Source organism: Hippichthys cyanospilos, chromosome 8 (genome assembly GCF_059441005.1).
Source record: "Hippichthys cyanospilos isolate Australia breed blue-spotted pipefish chromosome 8, RoL_Hcya_1.0, whole genome shotgun sequence".
In the NCBI taxonomy this organism is placed as follows: Eukaryota; Metazoa; Chordata; class Actinopteri; order Syngnathiformes; family Syngnathidae; genus Hippichthys; species Hippichthys cyanospilos.
In genome coordinates, this window is record NC_142376.1 from 19,425,799 (window position 1) to 19,450,889 (window position 25,091).

The 25,091-nt window shown below is 41.2% G+C and overlaps 1 protein-coding gene across 1 annotated transcript; it reads right to left on the bottom strand.

Moving 5' to 3' along the window:
• Nucleotides 1–350: 350 nt before the first annotated feature.
• Nucleotides 351–25,076, bottom strand: LOC148420446 (uncharacterized). Its single transcript, XM_088421621.1, has 7 exons — nucleotides 24,943–25,076; nucleotides 15,058–15,123; nucleotides 14,590–14,669; nucleotides 14,373–14,505; nucleotides 12,900–13,217; nucleotides 12,723–12,822; nucleotides 351–5,764 (listed from the first exon to the last, which is right to left on the bottom strand). Exons 1-7 carry the CDS (start codon nucleotides 25,037–25,039, stop codon nucleotides 1,504–1,506), a joined length of 5,055 nt encoding a protein of 1,684 aa, XP_088277747.1. The 5' UTR covers nucleotides 25,040–25,076; the 3' UTR covers nucleotides 351–1,503.
• Between the last annotated feature and the right edge of the window lie 15 nt (nucleotides 25,077–25,091).

Genomic DNA, 25,091 nt, shown 5'->3' on the forward strand with positions numbered 1-25,091 from the left:
GATCAAGGAATAAAATAATCATTTGAAGATGTTTATGGTGTGCAATTAACATTGAAACATGGTTAAAACTTCTAAAAACTTTCAATTTCCATGAAAGAGACTCCGTTTGGAAATTGACTCAAATTTGTATTCAGTAAAATGACTTCTCTTAAGATGAACTTAACTCCACTAAAATGAAATGGAGCATTTCAATTTCTCAAATGCACGCCTCCCTTTTTGTCACTATTTGACTTGTTTTGTTCTGTATAACTCCACTACCCTCTCCATAATTATGAATGAGCAAAATGTAAACTAAAATAAAACATTTTAGGATAAAGAAGCTTTAAAATAAAAGTAAAAAAAATAAAATAAACGGTTTCAGCCATCTTTATATCAACTGCAGCAAAAATACAGCCATTTTAACATAAGTACAGTTCATTCTTGAGATTACCAGAAATAAAGTACATCTCTAATATACAAAAACAAAAATATTTAAATAGCAAGTGTAGAGAATAAATGTGTTCAAGTTTGAATATTTGATGGACATTTTCAGATGGGCTACGAGCAGTACTTAAATAAAAACAATAATAAAATGGGGGGAAAAAAGATCTTCATTTACATGGAGATGACCAAAAAGAAATAGGAACAGTGCTTAAAAAAGTGTACTAATCATGCAGCTTCACAGTATGACATCAGGAGAATGAAAATGAAGATAAAACCTTTAAATCATTCAATGCCAGGGACATATTTTCACCATTTTTTAAGGCAGACATTCAATCTCAGACACTTAAATATCAATGCAATACTTAAATATCTGTAAATAAATGTATTTAATTTACTTAAGTAGCTATTCAACACTTAAGTATCTGGGATTTAAAGTCCGGACTCGGAAATGTGAAAATACCTCTGTAAAATACGCCTGGTATGGAATGGCTTAAACGGTCATTTTACAGCCCGGAATGTGTTTTTAATGCTCCACAGGCCTCCTGCGCAAAGGTCCATGAACAAAGTCTACAGACATCACCATAATGCAATTACAATAGAGTTAATGCTGTGGAGGTGGGCACGGAAAAATATATCTTTATGCTTAAGTAATGCGAGTAAATTGTTTGCATACGCTTTTGTTTTCCAACTGGACAAGGAGGAAAGTTCAGATTGAGAAGCATTTGAACTTCATAAATAAGGCACCTGATCACGACAGTCACATGGTCATCAGCTGTAATTGGAAAGTGGGTCCGAGGGCTTGTACTTGACGAGAAAACAAAAGGGGTTTAGTGTCACGTGGATGCCGCAGAGCCCGAAAGAAATGAGGTGTTTGTCTTGTCCAGGGAAAAAAAAAAAAAAAAAAAAAAAAAGCCGCCGCGGTCCGTGTGCGGTCCCTGAAGCGCCGAGCCGACAGCCAGCAAACCAGCGCCTTTACATTTTGTCCTGTCCGTGCTTTTCCGAAAGCACTCGCAGACTGATTTTTGGTGAGGTCACACTTTTCCATATGGAGAATTTCCAGACTGTTAATTGCGGTCCGTTTCATCTGGATGTCCTGGTACGCTTGGCGGGAGTCGTCTGGAGATCCTGCGATCTGGTTCGCGGCCACACGGCGGAGCGACTTCTTTTCACAGCTCTTTTCTTACTTGTGTTGTCCGGTTTCTTGAGCGCCGCGAGTTCCCTGGACAGTTTGGGCCTCTTTGACACCGCTTCCATTTTCTTCTGGGATCTTGTCAGGACCTGGTCAGGGGCGGCCAGAGAATGGACTTCCAAACTCGGCAATGGGGCCTCAGGTGCTTGTTTGACTTCTAATCTTTCCAGCGAGTCATTGGTTTGACATTTTGCAGCATTCCCTTTGTTCGCTGAGATTTTTTCCGCTTCCTTGTCATCTTCCGATGTTTTTTTGTCCGCTTTGCTATTTGATAAAACGACCAAAGAACTCAGTCGCCGTGAACATCTTGTTTTCCGGCTCACGTCCCGAGCTTTGGCCGCGCGACGTCTCATCGCCCGCTTCCTTGCAAATGTTTTCCGTCTCGCCATTTTTGCGGCTTTCATGGGCTTGGCAGCGGGCAAGGCTATTTTCGGTGCCTTCAGAGAAGGAAGGACCCTTGCCGCAGAAACGGATTCAGCGGGAAGTCTTTTCAAACCGTCGGCGTTTAAGCTTTGAGGAACGCCTTTTAAACGTACCGTGGTCTTCCCTCTAATGTTGGAGTACTTTCTCAAAATCCGGGCACTGGCCGGATTCTTAGGCCTCCCGAGAGCTTTTTGGGCTTCACCTTGTCCTTGAATACCAACGCGGACGTCCGACCGAACGGAAGCACGGGCGCCACTGGGAGGATCTCGCCTCTCTTTGCCTCTGAAAGCGGCGGTCTCCTGCTCAAGAGCTTTGGCTATCAGCTTCTGACTTTTGGGGTTACTCTTCACAGGAGAGGTGACGGCAAACTTTTTGAGATGTTTCTTTAAGCGCTCGGCCTGTAAGCTCGGAAAAACACCTTGAGAGGATCCTGAGCCGCCCGAGCTGTGAAAGCAAAGCTGAGTTTCCGATGGAAGGCGCGTATTCACTTTCTTGACGATGATGAGAGACTTTGTTTCCGTTGACTCCAAGAACCAGCGACAAATGCTGGAGAGCTTGTAGTCCTTCATGAAGAGCATTTGTACCGGCGAGCACTTGTGGTGCTCCAAGGACTTAGTCTTGCGAGCCCTGCGCTTACTTTTCCATATGGCGGCCTGCCTGTCTGCTTTGTTTTTATATTTTGCCGCTGTCTGGCCATCTTTCTCCATTTGCAGCCAGCCTTTCTGCATCTTGTCGTATTTGAGGTTCAAGTTGGTGAGCAGCTGTTTATTTTCTTCCCCGGTCAGCGCCTCTAAGAACCTGTTGATTGGCTTGCACGGCTGGTGTCTCGACCCCGCGACAAGGGCTGCCGCCGATGCCGTAGATAACGGAGGGGTTCTCGTCTGACTTTTTAATAATTTATCTGGAGGCGGCGCCGCTTCGGTGTTCTTGCCGGGTGCTGAGAGCAAACCGGCGGCGGGCGAAGACAACCTCTGTGATCGCAAAGAAAGCTTCTTGTTGTCTGGTGGGGACTGAGGGGCGGGTTGGGGGGGCTGATCGGCCTTGCTACTTTCGCTCCTCAGTGGCATTCGAGCGGAACTCCCGTCATCTAGAGACGCGCTCCGTGTCGCCGGCTCCATTCGAAGGATGCGCTTTCCTCTCGGTTCGCTCGGTGCCGTTTCGGTCTTATGGGATGACTGAGCCTCCGTTGGACCGGTTACCTCCACACCAAGCTGCCGGTTCTCATTTTGGCTCTCTTTTCCTCCAACCTTTGAAGATCTTAACTTTTGCCTGACCGGCAAATTTGGCGCTTCTTCCGTCGATGGCGTTTGTTCATTGTTTAACACCGTTGGCATCTGCGGGCCAGTGTTTATTTGGGACGGTTGAGGACTTACAGGCGGCAATGCCTCTGCTAAAAGGGGAGCACTGGTTCTTGGAGGTGAACCGGTCGGGACTACATTTGAAGAAGGTGCTAATGCAAGAGTTTCTTCTGCTTTCGGGACAGCCGATCGAAGCTGTCGTTTGGTTTCTGTGGGTTCGTGGAGCTGAACCAGCTCGTGTTGGGGGATCCGTTTGGATCTAGGCGAGACTTCAACTGTTGGGCTATCTGGTATGTCAGAACATGGAACTAGGGGACGCTCTAGTGCGTTCACAATGGGTTCTGTGGGATTTTGCGTTTCGGGGATCATTTTCACCAAGTAATGGCTTTCCGTCGAGTCAACCTGCGTCTGTTTCGGTATTTTCTGACTTTGTTTCATTTGGCTTTTTGTCATTGGCGTGGGGCTACTGGAGTTTGATCTACGACGCAGACTTCTGTCAGAGGCTGATATGGGCTTCCCATTAAAGTATCCCACGATTTTAGTCTCTGCTTTTCGCAACCGCTTTGGCAGAGAGATAACGGTGCCCTTTTTTTTACGCCACGGAGGTAACTCCTTTAGGAGAGTATCGAGTGTCTTCGAAGAAACATCGTATGTGTCATCTCGTTCTTCTAACCTAGCTACAGGTGTTGGACTTTGTAGCTCGCTGATCACTTGGGCCTCTACAGAACCATAGGTGTTGGACTTTGAGTTTTTGACGTTATCACAAAGTAAGTCCTGTTGCATGTCCTGTGATCTCTCAATGTCCTTTTCAGTCTCTTGGTTCTCTGCATGAGTTATGGGTGCAGGTGTGCCCAAATGGAGAACCACCTCACCGCTCAGCATTTTATTGTGTGAAGTCTGATATTCAGTTTTTTGCACACCAATTTTCTCAGATTGTTCTACAGCTGTTTCTGACATTAGCCGAACAGCAGATCGATTCGTTTCAGGTTCAGGTTCAACCCCCTTTTCCTTTGAATCTTCAAATGAGGCAGTGGCTACACTTTCCTGACTCCCACTCCCTTTCTTGACATTAGAAGGTTCATCTCTTTTTAACTGCAGCGGTTCATGATCTTTTATGATGTTTGTTGTGCCATCTTTCACTGCGGTTTCTGTTACAGAGTTTATTTTAGGTAAGGGGGTGTCTAACTGGTTCCGCGTCTGATCCGTCTGACTGGTTTCTACTACAACTAAAGCTTCGACTTCAGTGGCTGCCACTTCCACCGCATCTCCTGTCCCTGGTCCTACCCTCTTCTCAGACGGTTCTGAGCATGTCCCTTCACTTATTGTCTCTCTGCATGCTCCAACAAAAGGCATATCAACCGGGGGCACACCTTCAGGCTTGGACAGGATTAGTTTGGGGGTAACCAGTGTAATTAACTCTGCCATCGGATTCAGACAATTACCTCTGCCTGCCAAGGTACGGACAGTTTTCAACTCCCAGATTTCATCTGAGTACAAATGCCCCCTTGTGCTTTTTCTCGCGTTGCGGCGGGGGATCAAATTACGGCGCTCTTTAAAACACTCTGTAATGGGTTTGTCGATGTAAACAATGTCACAGTGGCCAAGATCAGGATCAGCCGTCCTATAATGGGCACGTCTACCGTGTTGGTGCGGTGATGGTCGGATGCTCTTCCTGGCAGTTCTTGGTGAATCTGCACTAAGAGCCTCAGTAACTGCAACCGCTTTGGCTGGGACACCCTGGGATTGCCACTCAGCTCTGCCCTGCCTTGCTTGATGCGTTTGGCTTAGCTGATGTTGTCTTTTCAGCGGTGAGCTGAGTCTCGCGCTACGAGTGATAATTCCATTAACTGAACGTGAGTTACTTTGTTTGTCCTCTAACGAGTCGGACTCGGAGTTAAGAGAGGTTGTCAGCACACAAGACAACTTTTTACCAGCAGCAACGCTACTGCTTTTCATGATTTTCATCTTGAGAGGAGCATGGTCACCATTATGGACGTTTTCCATCTCTAAAGGGATAAAAGCCTGGTTGCTCCCTGACTCAGGGCGGTGAAGATCCAACACGGAGGACGCCGCAACAGATGTCGTCAGTGGGGCAAAATTCTCTCCAACTCTTTCTATGACAATATTGTTTTGGATAGAGCAAGACATGTCCAAGACTTTAAATTTCGGTGCGGATTCACAGGGTAACGCTCGCTCCAAGCACAATGTTTCGGGCATATCCAGACCAGATTTTGGAGTGGAGTATGTTGCTCCCCGGATTCTAGAATCATTACTTTGCCGTTTTTTGGAGGCGGCATACTCCATCTGCAGGAAAGTGATGGCGTCAACCATCGTTCTTTGATGGTGGTGGCAGAGTTTGGCCATAAACTGTTCTAGTGTTGAGGTGGACTGGAGTTCTTTTGCCTTTGCAATGCGCACGTCTTGACACTCACTGTGGGGAAACAAGAAGAAGAAGAAAAAAAGCAGCATTTATTCATGTGATTAATTTCCAGTGGGTTTACAATGAAAGGAAGAGTTGTGTTGTACAAGAAGAAAAAAATAGGCATTGAAAATGTTCATCATATCATATTTATTAGAAGAATAAGTGATTTTTAACGTCAATTTAAATCCAGTGAACTTGACCAATCACATTGTTACAGATATTAGTTTTCTTCTTTGCACACTGTCACATTAATAAAATCCTACACATGCACAAGACATTGACTTTAAAACAAGTTGCATTTTCTACCACTTCAAAGAGCAAATACATTGGGGCAAAGAAAGAAAATACATACATTGTGTCAATTTTTTATGTCGTGCAAAGAAAAATATATAAAAACAAGTGCTCTTCAAGTGAAATCAACAAACAATATGAACATGGGAATGGATTTATGTAAAATATAGGGCTATGCTGAGGAAATTCCACGGAGTCAAAAGATTTTGAAAATATCAAGTTATAAATATGTCCTGACTGTGCCAGCGAGGTAGGTTTGAGCACAAAATTGTTATATGGCTTTAAGTTTGCCATTATTACTGTTGTTGTTATTATATAGGGTTCTGGTAAATGTAACGAGGGAAAAACACTACACTGTGAGCTAGCAAGTAAAATGGGACTGCTGTGACACTTTCAAAATAGAACATTTAATGCATATCGTGTTTTGAGAGTGTCCAATGTAAATCTCCACCTTCATATACTTTGTGGCAACAGCTTTAACTTTGGAAGAAGGTGCAACAATTTCATTCATTTAGAAATGAAAAAGGGAGCTGCACTTTAGAACCCGCTGCTTCCACTCAGTCTTTGTGTGCAGAGGGCATGAATGAGGCATGATTGGCGGACCCTCTTTGTTGAACCCTTCAGTCGAACAACAAACGGCTTTGCAAATCAATCCAGGTTTGTGTGACGCGATGCAAATTCGAGCAGAATGTTAAGAAGAAGCCAATAACAATCAACTCCTACTCGCAGCTGCGGTCATATTGACATTCACGGTCTAAAACTACAAAAATAAAGAGAGGCCGAAAAGATGCATTTCAGTTAACCATCTGGATAATAGCATGGCAAAAACATTTCACACGTAAATCCTAAGGGATTCAACATTTTCCAGAGTAAAAAGAGGACTTGCCGAAGTGGCACTTTGTGTTTTTTAGATGAAGTTCGATCCCTGCTGGTAAAACGTAAGGAGTAAAAGAGTACCTGAATTCTGGATGGTTAAGGGTTTCATCCCTGAGGGTTTCTGTCGCCCTTTCACTACAGCACAGCGATACGGACACCACATGCATGCCTTTTCTTAACACCCTTTTCAAATAGCCGCTACAGTATAAAACGCAGACTGCAGATCACACCACAACCCAGTTTCACAATATTTCACTATGCGTTAACTTATCTCTGGAGTATAATATGGATATAAATACTCTGGTTACAGACTATGTAGGGATTTTATCCTGAGTGACCCATTGCACAGATTCGGAACATTTCAGGCTCACTAACCCAACACACAATTTACTCCACGATAAAGAACATGTATAACATTAATATGTCAAAAATCAGGCCTTAGTATACATCTAACTTCTCACAAGTAGCTCAGTCATGCAAAGTCATTTACAATGTTCTCTGGCTTTTCTTTTCTCAGTTAATATGTTAACTCTACGTACATCATATACTGTACAATACAACAGAAATCATTGGATGAGATCATTTTCTTGATCTAATGCTGGCTCATTTGAAATAGCGTGATGCAAAACTTATTTCGATTCTTTGTAGCAGATATAGTTCATTTCACAAAATGAATGTATTAAAGTGTCCACTAACACTTATCATTACATTATTTTACATTCATTGATTAAACAAATATCAATCTACTAATTTATATTAAAAAAAAAAACAGTTGATACACTTGCATATTGTATTTACATAATATTTAACTTATTTTTCCTCAATTAAAAACAAACAACCTTAAAATTCAGAATTGGACCTGTCTCAGCATCAATATCTGTCCACAAAAGAAGATGTAATCATGCTATTATTATTATCACAATGTTGTTATTTACACGTGGTTGCACCTATTCAACTACTTTTAAAAGGTTGTCAGTTGTAATCCTTCACTTTTGCAGAGATATATCAGAGGAAAGCGCCATAAAAAGAACTCAGTAATGGTACCCAACCACTCGCTGCAAAAAAGAAGGGCCAGTCAATTGAATACTGGACTGACATGTTTGACGATTGTCACTGCAACAGTAGTTTTTTTTTTTTTTTTCCCGACAATGTAAATTTGAAATGGTGCGGCAAGCTGGCTTCTGTATTGGTAAATTAACCGATGAAGGTAATTGGACAGGTTGCGAATATAAGTTTGGGCCACAGATACCATCAAAATAAATTTCATTTATATACATACGAGATATCCTCTGAGAAGAAATGCAAACCAATGGGGGGGCAACAGAGGTGTAATGAAGCCTGGACTCCACATGGTGTCCGTCTAAACTCCTGCATGATTTGCTACATACAGCATATGTAATCAACCTGGAGGAAAAAAAGAAAAAAAAGAAAAGAAAAAGGAGGTGGTCTTGATTTCCCTGAGCTATATGCAATAATGCACACTGAGGTGCCCCTGTGGCTCAGAAAATATTCAGTTACTCCTGCCAGTCAAAAAAAAAAAAAACCAGTACAGTACAGTAAGGAAAAAAAAATACACAGGTTGCAGTAATAGCCTAGTTGGTGCAGTTCATTTCGAGAGATTAAGACTAGACACGTATAGCAATACATAAAGATCTCATTACTGGCACTAAATGATTCTGTTAAATAAACCTGTAAGTATGTTTCCAGAAATGACTGCAGCTTTACTGTGTCAACCGCGTACAGCCGAGAGTGACCCAACTCATTTTCATTCATCATGTTGCACAAGCAGTTAGCTTACATCTGAACAGTATGATACATTTCATACTGTGTCGACGGCAGGGTTCTACATCAACAGTTGCTCAGGGGCACTTTGACTTAGCGGGGCTGCCCAAAGTTCACTGATGCCGGCCCGACCGGGCCAGAAAAATTCATAACTCAATACCATGTAGTCAACACTTACTTGCCTTTTCCATAATTACTATTTTAGCCACTTAAAGCGATCAATCCTCATCGAATTGAGTAAGAGCCCAGAAAAGCTCAAATGTTAAATATTCAATTCGATTTTACACTGCCAAGCCAAAACAAAACAAAAGAAACAAAAAATAGTAACAACGCACTTTTAGGCTTGTCATCATAAGTTCTCTTTATAAAGGAGCAGTACCTGTTGGCAAGGCAACCAAACAAGGCTCACGGTGGCTCGCCATGAGCCCCAAATAGGCTTAATGTAGAACCCTGATTTAGGCTATTTCCTGCCTGGGAGAAAAGAAGTTGAAGCCTGCAGTGTGAAAAGCTGAGCCTTACGTGACTGGTTTGAATCACCGAAGGCTTTTGCTGGCACTGAAATGCTACCGGAAGTTAAGGTAAACCGTGAACACATTTGAAATCGGGCACATACAGTAGTTGTTGTCCTGTGAGTCGGACATCCTGAAATATTGCCTATTCTATATAACGTCTGAGGTGGCAAAAAACAAGATACCTGTTTACCAAAGCTTATATGTGACTGAGGTATAGAGTAACATATGTGTACAGTGAATCTGGGGTACAAGACAAGTCTTGCATCCTAGCCTGAAGTGAACCTGAGGCTTTGTGAAGGCATTGAGAATAAAGTATTACCATTCATAAATATAGCACAGTGAATCTCAATATATTACAAAAACCGGTTGTGCTTGATCTTTCCAAAAGTAAAAATAAATAATCTTGACTGGGATAGAGTTATACTGCTGTGGAGCCAACCCATACTTTGAGTACATTGTTTCAACATACAGTTTGCCATGTGTCCATTTCAGCAATACATTTGAAATGCACTGCTGGAAATTTCTATGTCAGACATACACAAAATAATAAGAACATGCTGATTATGTTTTGATTGCTATTTACAAGGCCTATCGATCTGAGTATTAGGAACAATACTGGCAGTGGTCATTGGGGGGCGCCACTCAGACATGTTTGAAATTTCTTCTGAACCAGATGAACTCAGACCGTAAGAAGCAAAGCAACTTTTAAATGGGAGAACCTCAAACTAAAATAAATATACTACACACACCGATCGAATCCTGTAGTGCATAGAGAGCATGAAATGTTAAGAACAGATGGACGGCCATCTGAAACGGCCCTATTGATCTCGGTTCACAATTTAGAAAAAGAACCATTTGGGCGTGAGGACATAAAAGCAACATGCGTTGCCTCGTTAAAAATATATATATATATATATATATTTGTACATGTTTAGCGTTACTAAGATTAATTTGGTGATAGGCTTCCATCATGCAAACCACTCCCGTTCTCTGTGGATGAGCTCTCCGGTTCCTCAGAGACGTGCTGGAGTTCCTCGCTCTTTGGAAAATGGGAGCCGCCGTGCTCGTCGAGCTGGTTCAGCAGCCTCAATTTCTTTTTCGGGGGATGTTTCAAGGTCCCCAAGCGCTCTTTAACCTTGTACTCCAGAGTGCTGTGGGGAATGCCGTAGATGGACTGAGCTTTGGATACACTCATTTTCCCGCCCATCACCACCACAATGGCCTCTTCCAGCAGCTCCGTGTTGTACTGGCGGTAGCGGCCACGTTTCTTCCTGGGTGGTTTGTTGGCGAGGTCCGACTCCGACTCCATGGCGCAGTTTTGCCGGTCGGTGTCGTGGGGCCAGAAAACGCCATTGGTCTTTTTACGACTCTGCCGGGGCAGAAGGGACTGAAGCTTCTTTCCCAGGCCCTTCTCTAAGAGCGAACCCGAATTCTCAAAAAGCAGAGGATCCCAAGCGGAGTCTGTTCCTGCGGTCAAAACTCGCACCTGGGGAATCTTGAGGTCAAAGTTGGAATGATAAAGTGAGGTGCTATGGTCTTGGCAGGCATCCTGGTGGTTTCCTTTGCCAACAGACAGAGACTTGGAGAAGAGACCGGCGGCTTCCAACAACCGAGGAATGTCTTTAAGGTGCTCGCCAGCTTCGCTGCTGGCTTTTAGTTTGAGGAGTGCCCCGAAATGAGCTTTGGAATTCCAGGGCCCCGTCCCATTTCCGCAGAGGTCAGTGGGTGTGGCGCTGCGGTTATGGCTGAGAGGTGACTCTGGGTCGCTTTCCAGACCCACCTCCTCTTTGATGTGCAGCGAGTACGCAAGAGACGAGGAGGGCTTATAACGGGCGGAGTGGCCGATATTCTCCCTCCTCCTCCCATCCTGTCGGTCCGCGCTCAAGGATCGCCTGATTGGATGGAAGGAAATCGGGTGTAAGCAGAGCTTGCACAGTGCCTTTCTCGTTTTGCTAAAGGAGGATGGGTTGGGGAGGGGAGGATGTTGGCCACTCCTTTATTATGTGACCTTGCTTTGGTAACATCACCCTCTTTTGCATTAACAGACTGGATGGTCGGTTGGTTGTGACATTAACAACAAAAAAAAGGCTCAAATCTGACATTTATTGGCTTACAACAAACACAAAAGACACAAATGGAAAATAAAACAAGAAGGCAAACCCAAAAAAGAAAACAACAAATGAGTAAAGCCAGAACAAAGAGGATGTGTGTCCAGTAATTGTCATTGCTGTGAGGCAAACTAATTATGAACACAAAATGAGAAATGCATTAATAGCTTTTGACATTTTGTGTGTGACGTTACCACTGAACAAGCACAGCAATAAAAGAGGTAGCCAGCAGAGGGTTGTTGTTTATGTCCAAATGAAAGCCTAATCAATGGAAGGTGACTACGAAATGAGGCAGGGAGAGCGATGCTACATTCGAGTCCGATCGTGACATTTTGATGGTGTCAGCTTTAAAAAGTAGCAGGATCAAAGAAGTCGGATTCAATAGTTCGTTCATCAAACAGAGCTACAAAAACAAAAAAATCTAGACATGTGCAAACAAAACAATATTGTACAATGACATTGTTTAAAATGAATGGGACACTTTTTCAAACCACTGATTCAGTCCCCTGAGTACCACGTTACACCAATTTTATAAAACAAACGATGGCAATGATTGAAGACTTGCATTTTTAGGGTTTGTGGATGAAAAGCTTGAGATTTTTTATGTTATTTTAAACACCAAATGCATCTAGCACTATTGTATTTAAGACTACAGGTTCTTCACATCTGCTTTCAAGGATTTGATTAAATTTACATTTTTTCAACAATGTAAAGTCAAATAACTACCATTTACATGAATTTATGTTTCTTGGCTTTGGCAGAAACAATTATTTTTGACACCAGTGACTGACATGAATGCTGATTGGCTGTTGGCATCAAATGCAAACGACTTATGTTACCAAGAGAAACAACAAACGAGCAGGTGAGGCTTTTGTTGTGACAGGCCATAAATTGCCATTTTCACCATGTGTGATCTGCGCAACCTCTTTGAATGTCTTTTCAAATCCTCCAGGCAAGATTCATGTGGCAGTGTAATGGGATTTTTTTTTTCTGTTAAAAAATATGAATGCGATACACTTACGCAAAGGAGGACTTCATTTAAAAGCGAGGCACCGTATTGCGAATTACAGCTCATCGATGCTGTGCCGATCCAACGCGATGACGACTACTACGCACCAAAGCAAGGTCAAGCAAATTTTTCAAAGCCCCTCAAACACATTCTATTAATTATTGAAGGACAGTCACAATTTTCGACTGCACTGAGAGAACTGCTCAAGCAGCTTTTCAAATCTAAAAAGGTTTTGCGTGAAGTAAAACGGTCTGTCTTGTAGGATTAATTTCGCTTTGCTTTTAGGCACAAGTCAAACAATCCAAACCGCGACTTTTGTTTTGGTTTTAACATCCAAGCAAAAGGGGAGTGTAGAGAATGAAGAGGAGCAAGAAGAATACTTTTCTTACCCTTTGATTGCGGACAACTTGGGAGTAAGGCGTGGACTGGGGAGCGGTAAGACGCTCCCGCTGTAGCGGCTCTTTTTGATGGACAAGTCAAGGACTCCCTCTGTAAAAATGATCCACAACTTGGTTGACATCGTATGCCACAATTCCAGCACCCATAACCACTTGGTTTGACACTACCTTGTTCACTGGGCTCAGACGGGGTCTTCTTGATGGTGAGGTCAAGAGGGGCCTCTTGGTCGACCATTAGGAGCTTGCTGAGGACAGGGTTGTGGCTGTGTGCGGGCCCCGCCACGGTGGGGGCGGGGCTGTTAGGCCGAGCCCCAGAAGTGACGACTGGGGTCTGCGGGCTTTGGTCGGAGCTTTGCCGGGCGGCTGAGTCAGTATCCTGAGGAGAGCTGGTTTTTGAGGTATATTCAGCGGCAAACTGTCGGATCATTTTCTGGAGGATCTCTCGTGCCACTACTGGGATGTGTGGGTCAGAGAAATTTGGCACATCTGAAAGGAGAGTTCCGGAAAAAAAAACACAAAAGGTTTCGGTTAAGCTCATTTTTAAACCACTTGTCGAAAAACAAAGCAAGGCATTAACTATAATGAGGCAAAGTTTACAGCCATTTGTTGTTGTTTTTTTTATACTATTGCTGTTGGGCAGAAATCCTGATTTGGACACAAAAAAAAAGGAAAATACAATATAACGTTTTGAATACAACTTGTCAGTAAATCTATTAACTCTCAAGTGTCTGAAGAGTGTCATGTAATGCTTCCCCACCCTGCCAAAGCATCAGGGTATTACAGCACCTCAAGATTGAAAGCATTTTGAGCGGGTTTTGTTGAGCGGCTGTTGCGTTAAAAAATCAGTCGGCCGCAAAAAGTGTATTTACATGCAGATGAATGTTTGCCTGTCAGACTGCCCAGTCAGTTCATCATTATTTTTTATAGCTGTACTAGTGTTACTCAGGCTTCCCCTTGCACAAGTGCTAAATCTGGCCCGCATTTTACGCTGATTTTTATCCTGATTCGACTTTTGAGTTTTTGGGTAAAATACCAAATTTGCAAGTTGTAATGACTTTTAAAAATTTGAAGAGTGAAAAAGGAAAGCATTTTTTTGTTCCCAATCCCTCTTTTGAACAGTTTTTATCAGCCTCTGATTTCAAAATTAGTAAGAAGTGTGACAAACACACCTAAAATCCGATGTCACAATCACACCGGCCCTCTGACAGAACCTATAACGACAATGTGACCCGCGATAATAATAAGTTTGACGCCCCTGCTCTAGGGGTAACCAAAAGGATCACTTAATTAAATGTTTGAACTTTGGAATAAGTTAGTGGCTAATTGTTTTTGTTTGAACAGTTTTTAATTTACCCTTATTTAAGTGCAATGTTATTGTTGGCATAATGTGAACAGCATCTGAATACAATCTTAAGTACACCTTAAAGGAAAACAATGTACTAATGTTAGAAAGCGTATTGTTATTTTAGGTACGCTACTTGGTGTAAAAATTTTGATTGTGAAAAAAAGACCTGTGGCAGGTGTTGTGCATGTCCTGAGGCCCGCTTGGAGGAATATAGTAACGTTGATCACATTTACAGCTTTGAGAGTAAAAAAAAAAAAAAAAGAGAAAAAGAAAGAAAAAAGAGCTATATCACTCACCTTTATTACAGAGGACTGCATTGAGAAATTCTTCGGCTTGCTTCTCTAATTTGCTGATGGTGGTCTGATTTTTCACCACGAGAGGTTGGAGTGGATCTTGACTCTCCTCGCTGCCTAAGCCAATCAAGTGTTCCTGTGAAGTGTCCAGAAAGGGCGCATATGCGTGTTGACATGTGGTTTTATTGATAACCTATGGTAAAAGAAGCTAGACACTTACCTTAACTTTATCTCTTCTAAAACAGCAGAATAAACAATTTCTATCAAATGACCAATCGGACACCGCAACAGGCACCGAATCTGTGGAGATCAAACACATGGGAGGGAATTCAAATGATTGCAAAATGGAAATGAGTTTGAATCGGTTGACTAAATTAAGTTCAAGTGTTTCATTTTAAAAATGTTAATGTATGAATTCCAGTTCAACTAAAGCAATATTGACATTGCAGATATGATGGAAGTACAGTTCCCCTATTGTATCACAGCATGCATGATTAAAATGACTGTAAGACATTTGACTGGCTTTGCGCCATCCAAAACAACAACTAGGTTGTCTCTGCCTCGTTAAGAAAGGTCAATATAGAGGCTCACCGCATGTTACAATGAAAAGATTATATGCAATACAATGTCATTCATTCACCTGACTTGTATGTAAAGGGATGTACAAGAAGCCCAGTAAAATACTTACCCTTAAATAACTGTAGATCTTCTACCAGCGCTGTGCCAAACAGACCTTCAAGAATGCTCTCAAAACCTGAAGGGAGAGATGACATTTGGTTCAGAGTTGGTACTGCATTTTGGATCCCTCAAATCAGGACCATCTCCTCAAAAGGAAAAACAACGGCACAACATTGTTTTAGGTGCATCCATATTTTGTTATATCTAGACAACACCTGTGTGCAAGCCCCCCGCTGCAGTTGAAATACATATGATCAGCTTTCAACCCGCATTTTTTTACTTCAACACTAACATGCCCTTCATCCTCCTGTTGCCAAGCAACTGAAGCAACTACAGAGTTGGGGAGTGCATACTGTAACACGAAACAGAAATATGACTGCCAGGTGAAATGATCAAAACATTCTTGGCAGTCTTGTGAAGCTTCCACTGGCTGATGAGCAGCCTCAATACAGAGCCAATGGAACACTCCAAAATGTGAAATTGTGGGATCCTGTCCACTCTCGTTGTTGAAAGGACTTGTTAATAAACAACATGTACATAGTGCATGTAATGCATGCTTACTGCTGCAGGGCCAACATAACCAATTTAAAAACCACTACATGCATCAAATCAAGCGCTAAAGAGGTCACATGGCGCATCTGTCCACTGAGCCGCATGTAAAATGTGTGCGTTATTCCCAACTGTCTTTAAGGGCGCTGTGAAAACAAATCTGACAAGAAAGAAGGATAAAAAGTGACAATTGAGTAAAAGATGTACTTACACTACACGATCCCCAAGCATCCACTCTCTTTGCCAACTCAGGCAATTGGACCAAGCGCTGTCATGTGTTAAAAATGCACTCTCTCTGCCTCCCTACAAATTCCCACCCACTTTTTTTTTTTTAATATCTTCAGCCAAAGCGAGCAAAGGGGGGCGTGAAGTGGTGGAACACAGCCTTGCCTTTAGCTGCAGCACGAGTCTGTTTCTGGGTTACTGCACAGGACTCAGCTGAAGCTATCCAATCCTACTTCTGAAATATTTTCAGAGGCAGGCCCAGAAAGTAGGTCATCCACTTTCATTTGACAGAGCAGCACCATGACATCAAACTACTCTCCAAGAATTCAGTTTCGGGCGTTTAAAAACTGTGTCATTGAGTAATACCATGACTCTGAGGCATTATTAACTATTTCCTACTGGCAGAGGATAGAACCCTCCCCGCACATTCATCTATAAAGTTAAACCATTTGGGAGGCGGAAACTTGCTTTTAAAAATAAAATAAATAAATGTAGACAGTTACATGCGCAGCGTGTAAAATATTAATGGCCCGTTAAACCTTTCTGAAAGCTTTACAAAAAAAAAAAAACTGAATCTAATGGCCAGTGATAAAATGCTTCTGCCTATTCCAAAAGTGTGAAAAATTGTAGGTGTCAGCATCACTGTTTTTTTTTTTTTAACATCATGAAGCCTTTGCCATTTTAATGAGGCTAAGCAGAGAATTGGGACATAATTGAGATGCTGCTACGAATATTGGCTTTGAAGTAGAGTGAACAAATTGGTGTCAGATACTAAATTAAGCACACATGCAGAAAAGTTTTTAAAAAAAAAGGAAGGGAGGGGGATTAGCATCCCGTGCAATACCTAAAACCTCATAATATTGAAACTTGGCTACGACTGAGAAGAATAATCAGGTCATTAGGTTAATAGGATAGTTATCTTCATTTTGTAAGTCCTAATTGATTTACCAAGAAGTCATTAACCTTCATTAGAGGACAGGAATTTAATCCAGAATTATTCAGAATTCATACAAAAATCAAATAGCTTTCCATTCGCTATCGATGCTTATGTAAGAACAAAACTTTTGTACAAAATTTTGTACAAAAGTCAAAATTTTGTTCACATTATGTGGTTTCATTGCCCCCCCCCCCAAAAAAAAAATATCTAGCTAAAATGTGTTAACTGCGGTTGTTTAAATTAAAGCTACTGGATTTCGCTGAGTACAAGTCGACCTCGCCTATTAGTTGACCCCCCCCCCTTTTTTTTTTTACTTTTATTTGGGTGAATTTTACAAAAAAATAAAAAACACCATTATAAGACTACCCCTGACATTAGAGGTTATAAAAATCATGGCTGTCCAATTATAACACACGCTGTGTGTTACTAAATGATGAAATTATGGTACTTTTAGAAGCATTTCTTCATCATATATCTAATAACATAATGTTGCGTCAAAGTCCATCGGAAAAAAATGATCCACGTTGTCGACAACAAAGTGGCAATTAGGCTGCGCCTAACGAAGGTGCATTTTTGTGAAAAACAGATGCATACTATATCCAATTAAAGGTGTATATAATTTGAAACCTTGTAAATGACATATTAGCTGTTTCCCATTCCAATTAATGTTACTCAAACACATGTGGACAATGTGTCTGTGTCTGTTTTGAGCTATGCGATTATTTGTCAAACCCCCTAATACGGTTGGTTGAAAATGAGGCACAAAAAACAACTTGTATTTAGAAAACTGTGTTTTGTTTTATTTTTTTTGTGAAATGACTCAATTTAGTCTACTATTTCATATAACGTACAGCACAAAAAAAAAAAAAAAACATTTAGGAATGCACACATTCATAAAAAGTTGACTTGTTGAAAACCGTGGCCAAACTGCAATGGAATTAAGAGCCTCCAAAGGGTGTTGTTGGTGCTTAAGTCTGATCAAGGTGAGCACTGACCAAGCTGCCAAACCCTTGTTCTGACCTACATTCTTAATACCCAAATGAACCCGACAGTGACGTGGGTCAAATCCAGATTTGGTAAGGTGGCGGAGTGGCCGACATGGGATAATCGTGTAATATAACGACATTACCAGCTCTCGCTACCTGAGCAGAAAGATGAACATTGTTAGGGACGCAACTCCTGCTCATCATGCTGTCAAACTGTTGCCTTCTGGTTCACACTGCAATGCTCATAAAAGCCGGAAAAAAACTGACTGGGGAAAGCTTTTTACCCCCAATAATATTTTACATGCTGCCTGTGTAACTTTCTGTATTTCTCTACTTAACAAATGGTTTAACTTTAAAAACGAATGTGTGTGGAGTTTTGTATAGACCACCCTGAATATCAACCAACCATGATTATACTGAAAATATAAATAACAATTGCACTCCTCTGATACCATAATTTCTCATCTATTTATTGGTCACATTTATTTTAAATTCACCAATCAGCGTTCCTGTGATACTATTATTTCTACTCAATTTATTGCTCAAGTGTATTTAAATGCACTGATCGGAGCGTAATTTCATTGAATACCTGCAATACAATGACAATAAAGGCATTCTGTTTTTTCTAGTATGTTCTAACATACAGACAACGTGAGACAAATTCTGGATGTTATTTAGTGTCCTTTCATAGGGTTCCTATTGAACACACTGAATGGAGATCTGTACTCCTTTAAACCAGCAATCACTGAACTACCAGACTACAAGTGAGTTTGGAAGCAGGAGGCATCACACAACAGGGTGGAACCTCAGTCGACAGCAATTGGTCTTTCTACAAACACAATACATCACTGCCAGTAAACTGCCATGTTGGTTTACGGAGAACTCAGTCAATTAAACTTCATTAGTGTGTCATCACATGAAACAAATATTTTCTTACAGAAAATCACAGGGAATATGATTTTGTATTTGTAGGCATGGAGGCTGTCACTGTTTTGAGCAGCCCGGGAAATAGACCCACTGTTCAAGAAAATCCCAATATTTTCCCCAAATTCCCCATGACAGCCATGACACCGGTGGGCAATGATTGTCTCCACTCCTTAAGTTTAGTGACAGACACTCTCCATGCTTTGCTTTTTAACCACCGCTACATACTGCATGAAATTATGAATGCAGTTAAATAGTAAGAAGCTACAGTATATGATACTTCATGTCTGATGTGAGACTTCATTTTTGTCAATCTGCAATGCTGCTGCAACTCATTGCATGCCATTCATATCTCCATATACAGTAAAACTAGTTGAGGACAGTTGGCTTCTCATGGCAAGGAGTTAAATTGTGCAATTAGCGGTACTCTAAATGTTAATGCATAATACCAAAAGAAAAATTTACATGACTTTATTCCTTAATCTGTGTGTAACATAGCCGTAATTTTGCCAGATGTTCATACCCATTTTGCAGGAATAGAGTGGAGGGAAAAAAAAAACAGTTTAGACAAGTTAGCCCAAATAAATCCAATGCATAATTTCCTAAATGCCATGAGGAGCTGTAGCTCTTTGTAACCTCTTCTACTGAACATTACACTATGCCTGACGAGACTTGAAAATGTCCTCAAAGCCTAATTGAATAGACGTGACACTGGATTAATTCGCTCGGATATCAATCAAACCCATTCAAATTAACTGGCGCGGGATTATTGATCTGTTTGCCTTGCTAAAAACATAGTATTTTCCCCCCAAATTGTGTCAGAGAGTAATGATTCAGTAAATTGTGTAAAATACATCTCCAAAATAAAGCAAACAACCGTTGAAGAGTCTTTTTGAAAACGAGTCGTTCTCATGATAAGCTTTCCCCATGTATGACCCACCCTTCTGCTCCTCTTGCGCTGCTGAGGGCATACAGTACTGCATCAACCCCCACCCAGCCCATCCCCCACTCCAACTACTGTACACATACAGTGCAACAACTCAGGCTCTCACAGCATAGGCGCTCCCTCTGCTCAAATCAGTGTACAGTACCGTACAGCCAAAACATACTCTGCTAAATCCTGCCATGTTTGCCTTTTCTCCCAAAACACTACAACAACAACCAAGGTTTTAATCTTTAAAGACGATAAAGACATCATGTTTTATAAATGGAGCACTACTCTGAATGCGAGTGTTAATTTTGCATGTCACTGAGATAACACAGCAACAATCCATGACAGTAAAGATAAAAATGGGGACGAGATGAGGAGGGATGGCAAATTTGCATGAATTAGATGAGCAACGCAGCGTGACTACGTTCATCCTAAACTAGTCCATCACAGAGACCAGGCAGCTATAGAGCATGTGATGGAACCCTCTGGGCTAGCCACAAAATCTGGAGGTTATCTACCAAGATCAGATCATTCACAGGAATAAGCAAAGTGGTGTGTTTCTTATAAGTACTGCACAGAAGCTGGATCAGCTTTAATAGCAGGGAATGAGCTGGCAGTTTTGTGGAACAGCTACAGAGCAAAAAAAAAAAAAAAGAAAAAGTACAGTACATGAATACTTAACATGAGCTGATGTAAACTGACACTCAAATGGTGCAACACAGCAGAAACTTGAAATAACAAAAAAAAAACAATAACAATATGATTCAGGTCAAATATTTAACAACTATATTTGTACATCTGAGAAAAGCAACTCAGAAAAGCACTCAGAAGACTATTAATGGATATAAAAACTGTGCTACATTTCAATTGGGGGTCGGGGGACACACACCAAAAGCACATCACTGGGATCTGCTGTAAAAGAAAATGGGACATGCATACAGTATGTTTAAATTATAAATAAGGGGATCTGCCGGAGGTCCTTATTTGCTTTTTGGTATTTGTCTGGCCAAATACATGACCCTTTTGAACCAACTAGTCAAAAAGCAGAAAATAGCAACATTTCTTACAGCTCCCAGTAAACATTTTTCTAAATCTGAAGAAAAATAGTTTATGCTCGGGCAAACGGGTGACATATCTGGAGGTTGCTGAGCCATGAACACATGTACAAGCAAACATACAAACAATTGTAGCTCCTGTTTTATGAGACAATTGCCCTTGTTTCGGGGTCTGTGGTTTTACTGCACACAATAAATACAAAATGTCCATTTCAGCACGAGCCGGGTGATGGTGTTGGCGTGAGGCGGCCCTCTCCACCAAAACGCCAAACAAAAGTACGTCCTTGTTGTGGTGGACAGATAAGGTCTTTCTACGGACAGCAGGCTGATGCATTTGTCATGCAATAGCTGCCCAAACACAAGGGATGTTTGTCAATCGGAAAAGGGGTGTGTGACGCCACGTGACAAACAACTATGATGACTTCTTTTTGTGTACTCGGTGGTAAGCACAAAAATAACCGATTGGTGTTTTGTTCTGGATGAGTTCACAGAGAGAGCTCACCTGGTAACTGGTGAGCACTTCACATACACCTCACATGTCAACACCGTCAAAACGAAACCGAAACTATCTTCCAGACTATGGTACATCAGAGTGTACCCCAAGGAAATTGTGGAATCTTGTGTAAATTATCTATTAGTCACAACTGTCATTAAATCTACAATCGTATAGGTAACCAAAGACCGGCACGCGTTTTGGAAGATGGCCTATGGTGTGAACAACCTTCAGTGAAAACCAACAACATTCATTAAGTTGTTCTTTGGTTTGAAAGTAACACATTTTTTTTCCCCGCCAAAACCTTAACATGATATGCTATTAATCTCTTAATCTGCCTAACCCCCTGCAAATCTGAATTTTTGGCCTGTTACACTTCCGCTTCTCTCCCCTCCTATGCTTACTGGGGGCTAGGTGGCAATGAACAAAGTAAGGCGGTTGCTTGATGGGCTTTTAGGGCAAGTCTCAACGTTTGAAAAACAACAGCAATTTTGACCAGTTGACATCTCAGAATTTTAGTTTGCCTCAGAAAATCGATGGCTATCTACAACTGAAACCTGTCAGCAATCCAGACAAGAGTGTTATCTGAGTAGAACATGAAATGGAAGAACTGAGAATGTTGACACATAATGTTTTATATTTACTTAAAAACTCAAGTTTTTTTTTCCAAACAGATTCTCTTATGGCAAAATCACACACACACACACACACACACACACACACACACACACACACACACACACACACACACACACACACACACACACAAATCCCTCAAAAGGGCATTTTTCTGCACAAAAAAAAAGGCTCAATTTCTCCAGTATGCTGTCTGAATTGTACTCAGGTTGAAATTGCCTCTCTGAACACACTTTGCAATTTGACAGACATTTATTTTAAAATGGCCAAGAAATGAATTTGATTTCAGGTTCGGATTGGATATTTTATTTTTCAATCGATTAAAGATATTGTTATTATCCATACAAGTCTCCGTCTAAAGTATGTATTAATGAATACTTGAAGTAGAAAGTCAAAACCTTGTTAACATCCATAAAACATGCCGCTCGCATTTTAACAGGCGCAATGCATGGTGGCCACTGTACATGAGACTGATGAACTGTGACATTTTGAGATCAGCATCATCACACGACGCGTGTGAAATTTTTGTACAACCGAGTTTTCTTCCTTTTGCATTAACGTCATCATTGGTGCACGTTTTAAAGATGAGAGTTGAGATGAAGAAGGATGCATGGGTATTCAGGGTTGATCAGTGAGTGACTCACAGCAAATTGTGAGGGTGATGAGTCTCAAGTACATAATGCAATAGTGCATACACTATTACAAGCAGGCATCTTAAAGAGACCCCCCCCCCCCCAAAAAAAAAAAAAACAGCATCCACTTCTAGTCAGCCATTTTACTTCATCTGTTCGCAAATGTTAATGGTAAATAAATGACAACAGCTTTTTTCATGAACCAAAGTGACAACATGTTTTGTGCCTGTATACGCCATACTTGTAATTATAAATGCCAAGATGCAAGACAAACCTACAGTACTTCAGTAGGTTAGAACGGGGGCAACACGACTGACCAATTATTCTCCTACCTCTATGAAAGATGTATTTACTGTACAACCTGCGCAGAAGCTTCAAAGTTAAACACAGGAAGCTGGTTTGTTTTCATCATTAGTTAGGATACAGCCAATTTTCATCTAATGGCAAGACATGCTAATTTGGGCTTGGAGCTCAAACCCTAATTTTCAGAGTGAATATCCAGTGAGCAGATAAAATACAGTGTCTTAGGATAAAATAGCTCGTTGATGGTAAAGGTCAGATTCAAATGAAAAGACTAGTCAAGCCGATGGAACAACAACAGTAACTGAAACAACAACTTATTACACCCCAAATAAACAGAAGATGGGCTGCAATAGCAGAAGATCACACAGCACACTACTTTCTGCCAGCAACTTTATAAACATCAGATTCAGCATATAATTTGGTGGCGCATTTATGATCGGATTTATAAAAAAAAAACAAAAAAAAAAACATGGGAATAAAAGCTAATGCTTTCAAATTAGGATAGCGGGTTAAAAATCTGCAACAATGCTTTGAAAACAAAAATCCATCAGGCCTTGCCTATACAATTTAGGCAAGTGATGCAATGGGGTGCTATTTCTTTTTTCTTTTTTTTTTTTTTACACGTCCCACAAAAACATCATTTAAAAAGCCATTCCGAGGTTCTGACATGACATTTTGACAGCTAAATCCATACTCGCTTCGAGTGACTCCGGTACATTTTGCGGCACCAGACTGAAATGGTGTTTATTATCTCACCTGATTCCTAATACAGTATATATTTTGCTATCTGTCGAATGAGGCCTAGTCTGGAAAATCTAATTGGCAAAAATTTGAATTAATTGGGTTTGAAATGACCAAAAATTACATTTTGACTGCTAAATCAATACTCACTTTAAGTGATTGTGGTACTTTTGGACTGTTTTTTTTCCCTTGCTAAAAAAAAAAAAAAACTTTTAAGGCTGTTGTAAGTGTTGTTACAGGCCTGTTGTTGTCGTATGTGCTTGGTTCTAGGTAGGATTTTTTTTTTCATTAGTTTGCACTCAGCAAGTTAGCTGTGTTGCCCTGCATGTCTTGTGTGGATTTGTATTAATTATTTACTTTATTTATTTTAGTTTATTATTATTTTTAAGTGCCAAGCCTATGTGTGCAATAAATAGACATGCTTGACCAAACCTGAAGAATAATCGTGATTAAAAATCATGATTTCAATATTAACCAAAATAATGGTGATTTTTATTTTGGATTTCGTACAGCTCTAATTTATATATATATAAATTTTAGCTCTACATGGGTCCACTTTGGCAGTCCAGACAAACTTAAGAGTAACTCAGTTTTAATGAATTGGGTCACAAATGCATGACATGCTTTATTTTAGCAGTTAGCCTAAGGACTTGAATTGTCTGAAAAAGCAAATCTACATTTACCTTAAAGATCTTCTGCTTTAACTAAAACAAATAAACCTGGCAAAAAGTACTAAGTCGACACTACGTTGCACCAGTGGTCTGTTCATAAATGAAAGGTTCAAGGTTCCACTCGTATGTGACAGCTTGAGGGTTGACCATGACCACAAAACTCCAGTCGTTGAAGAACAGCAATGTGCCTCATAAATGTAAACATTATGATATCATAAATTTGCATCCTTTTGAGAGACCATTTAGCCGCGTTAATTGTGCTTGAAAATATCATGTTTGGTGGAGCATGTCGTCCAAAGCGGAAGCTCCCAAAGTCACTTCCTCATTGTGGTCATGCGCGTGCCCAAAGGGAACGAGATGGTTTATACGAGTGATGTTTACACTCATCAAAACGCAGAAGAAGCGCTCGAAAATCTTTGTGCCCCAGTTGTCCACATACGGGAGCGCGCATTTGAGTTCCAGAAACAGCGTTGCGCTGTTTGGCCGACGCGGTGCATAATTCCTGTGACACTCCCTTTAAGGCAAGCACGGTGCCCTTTAAACAAACTACAAATACACTCGGCCCCTAAATAAAGTGTTTAAATCCCCTGTGAAACCCCGAAACGGGCGAAGAAATACAACAACACGAAATAAGATGTATCATTCAACTCACACGACTCTAAATGAGGATAACAGTTGGCGGAAAAAAAAAGTCGATCGAGATGCCCCGAAGTGAGTTTGGGTTATTACTCATTATTTACACCGAATGCGCTCGATCAGACGGCGAAATCAGCTAGTCGATTGCCATTTGGTGTCGCTGGCTCGGTTCTTACCTACACAATGGATGAGTTTATGCCGCCATGAGTCAAGTTCTTGCCGAAAGCCGCGCCTGTCGATGGAGCATTGCTGCCTTTTACACTGACTCGCCATTTTCTGTCGTTCTTCTCCGGCGGCGTGCACCCGCACGCTGAGAGGAAGCGCT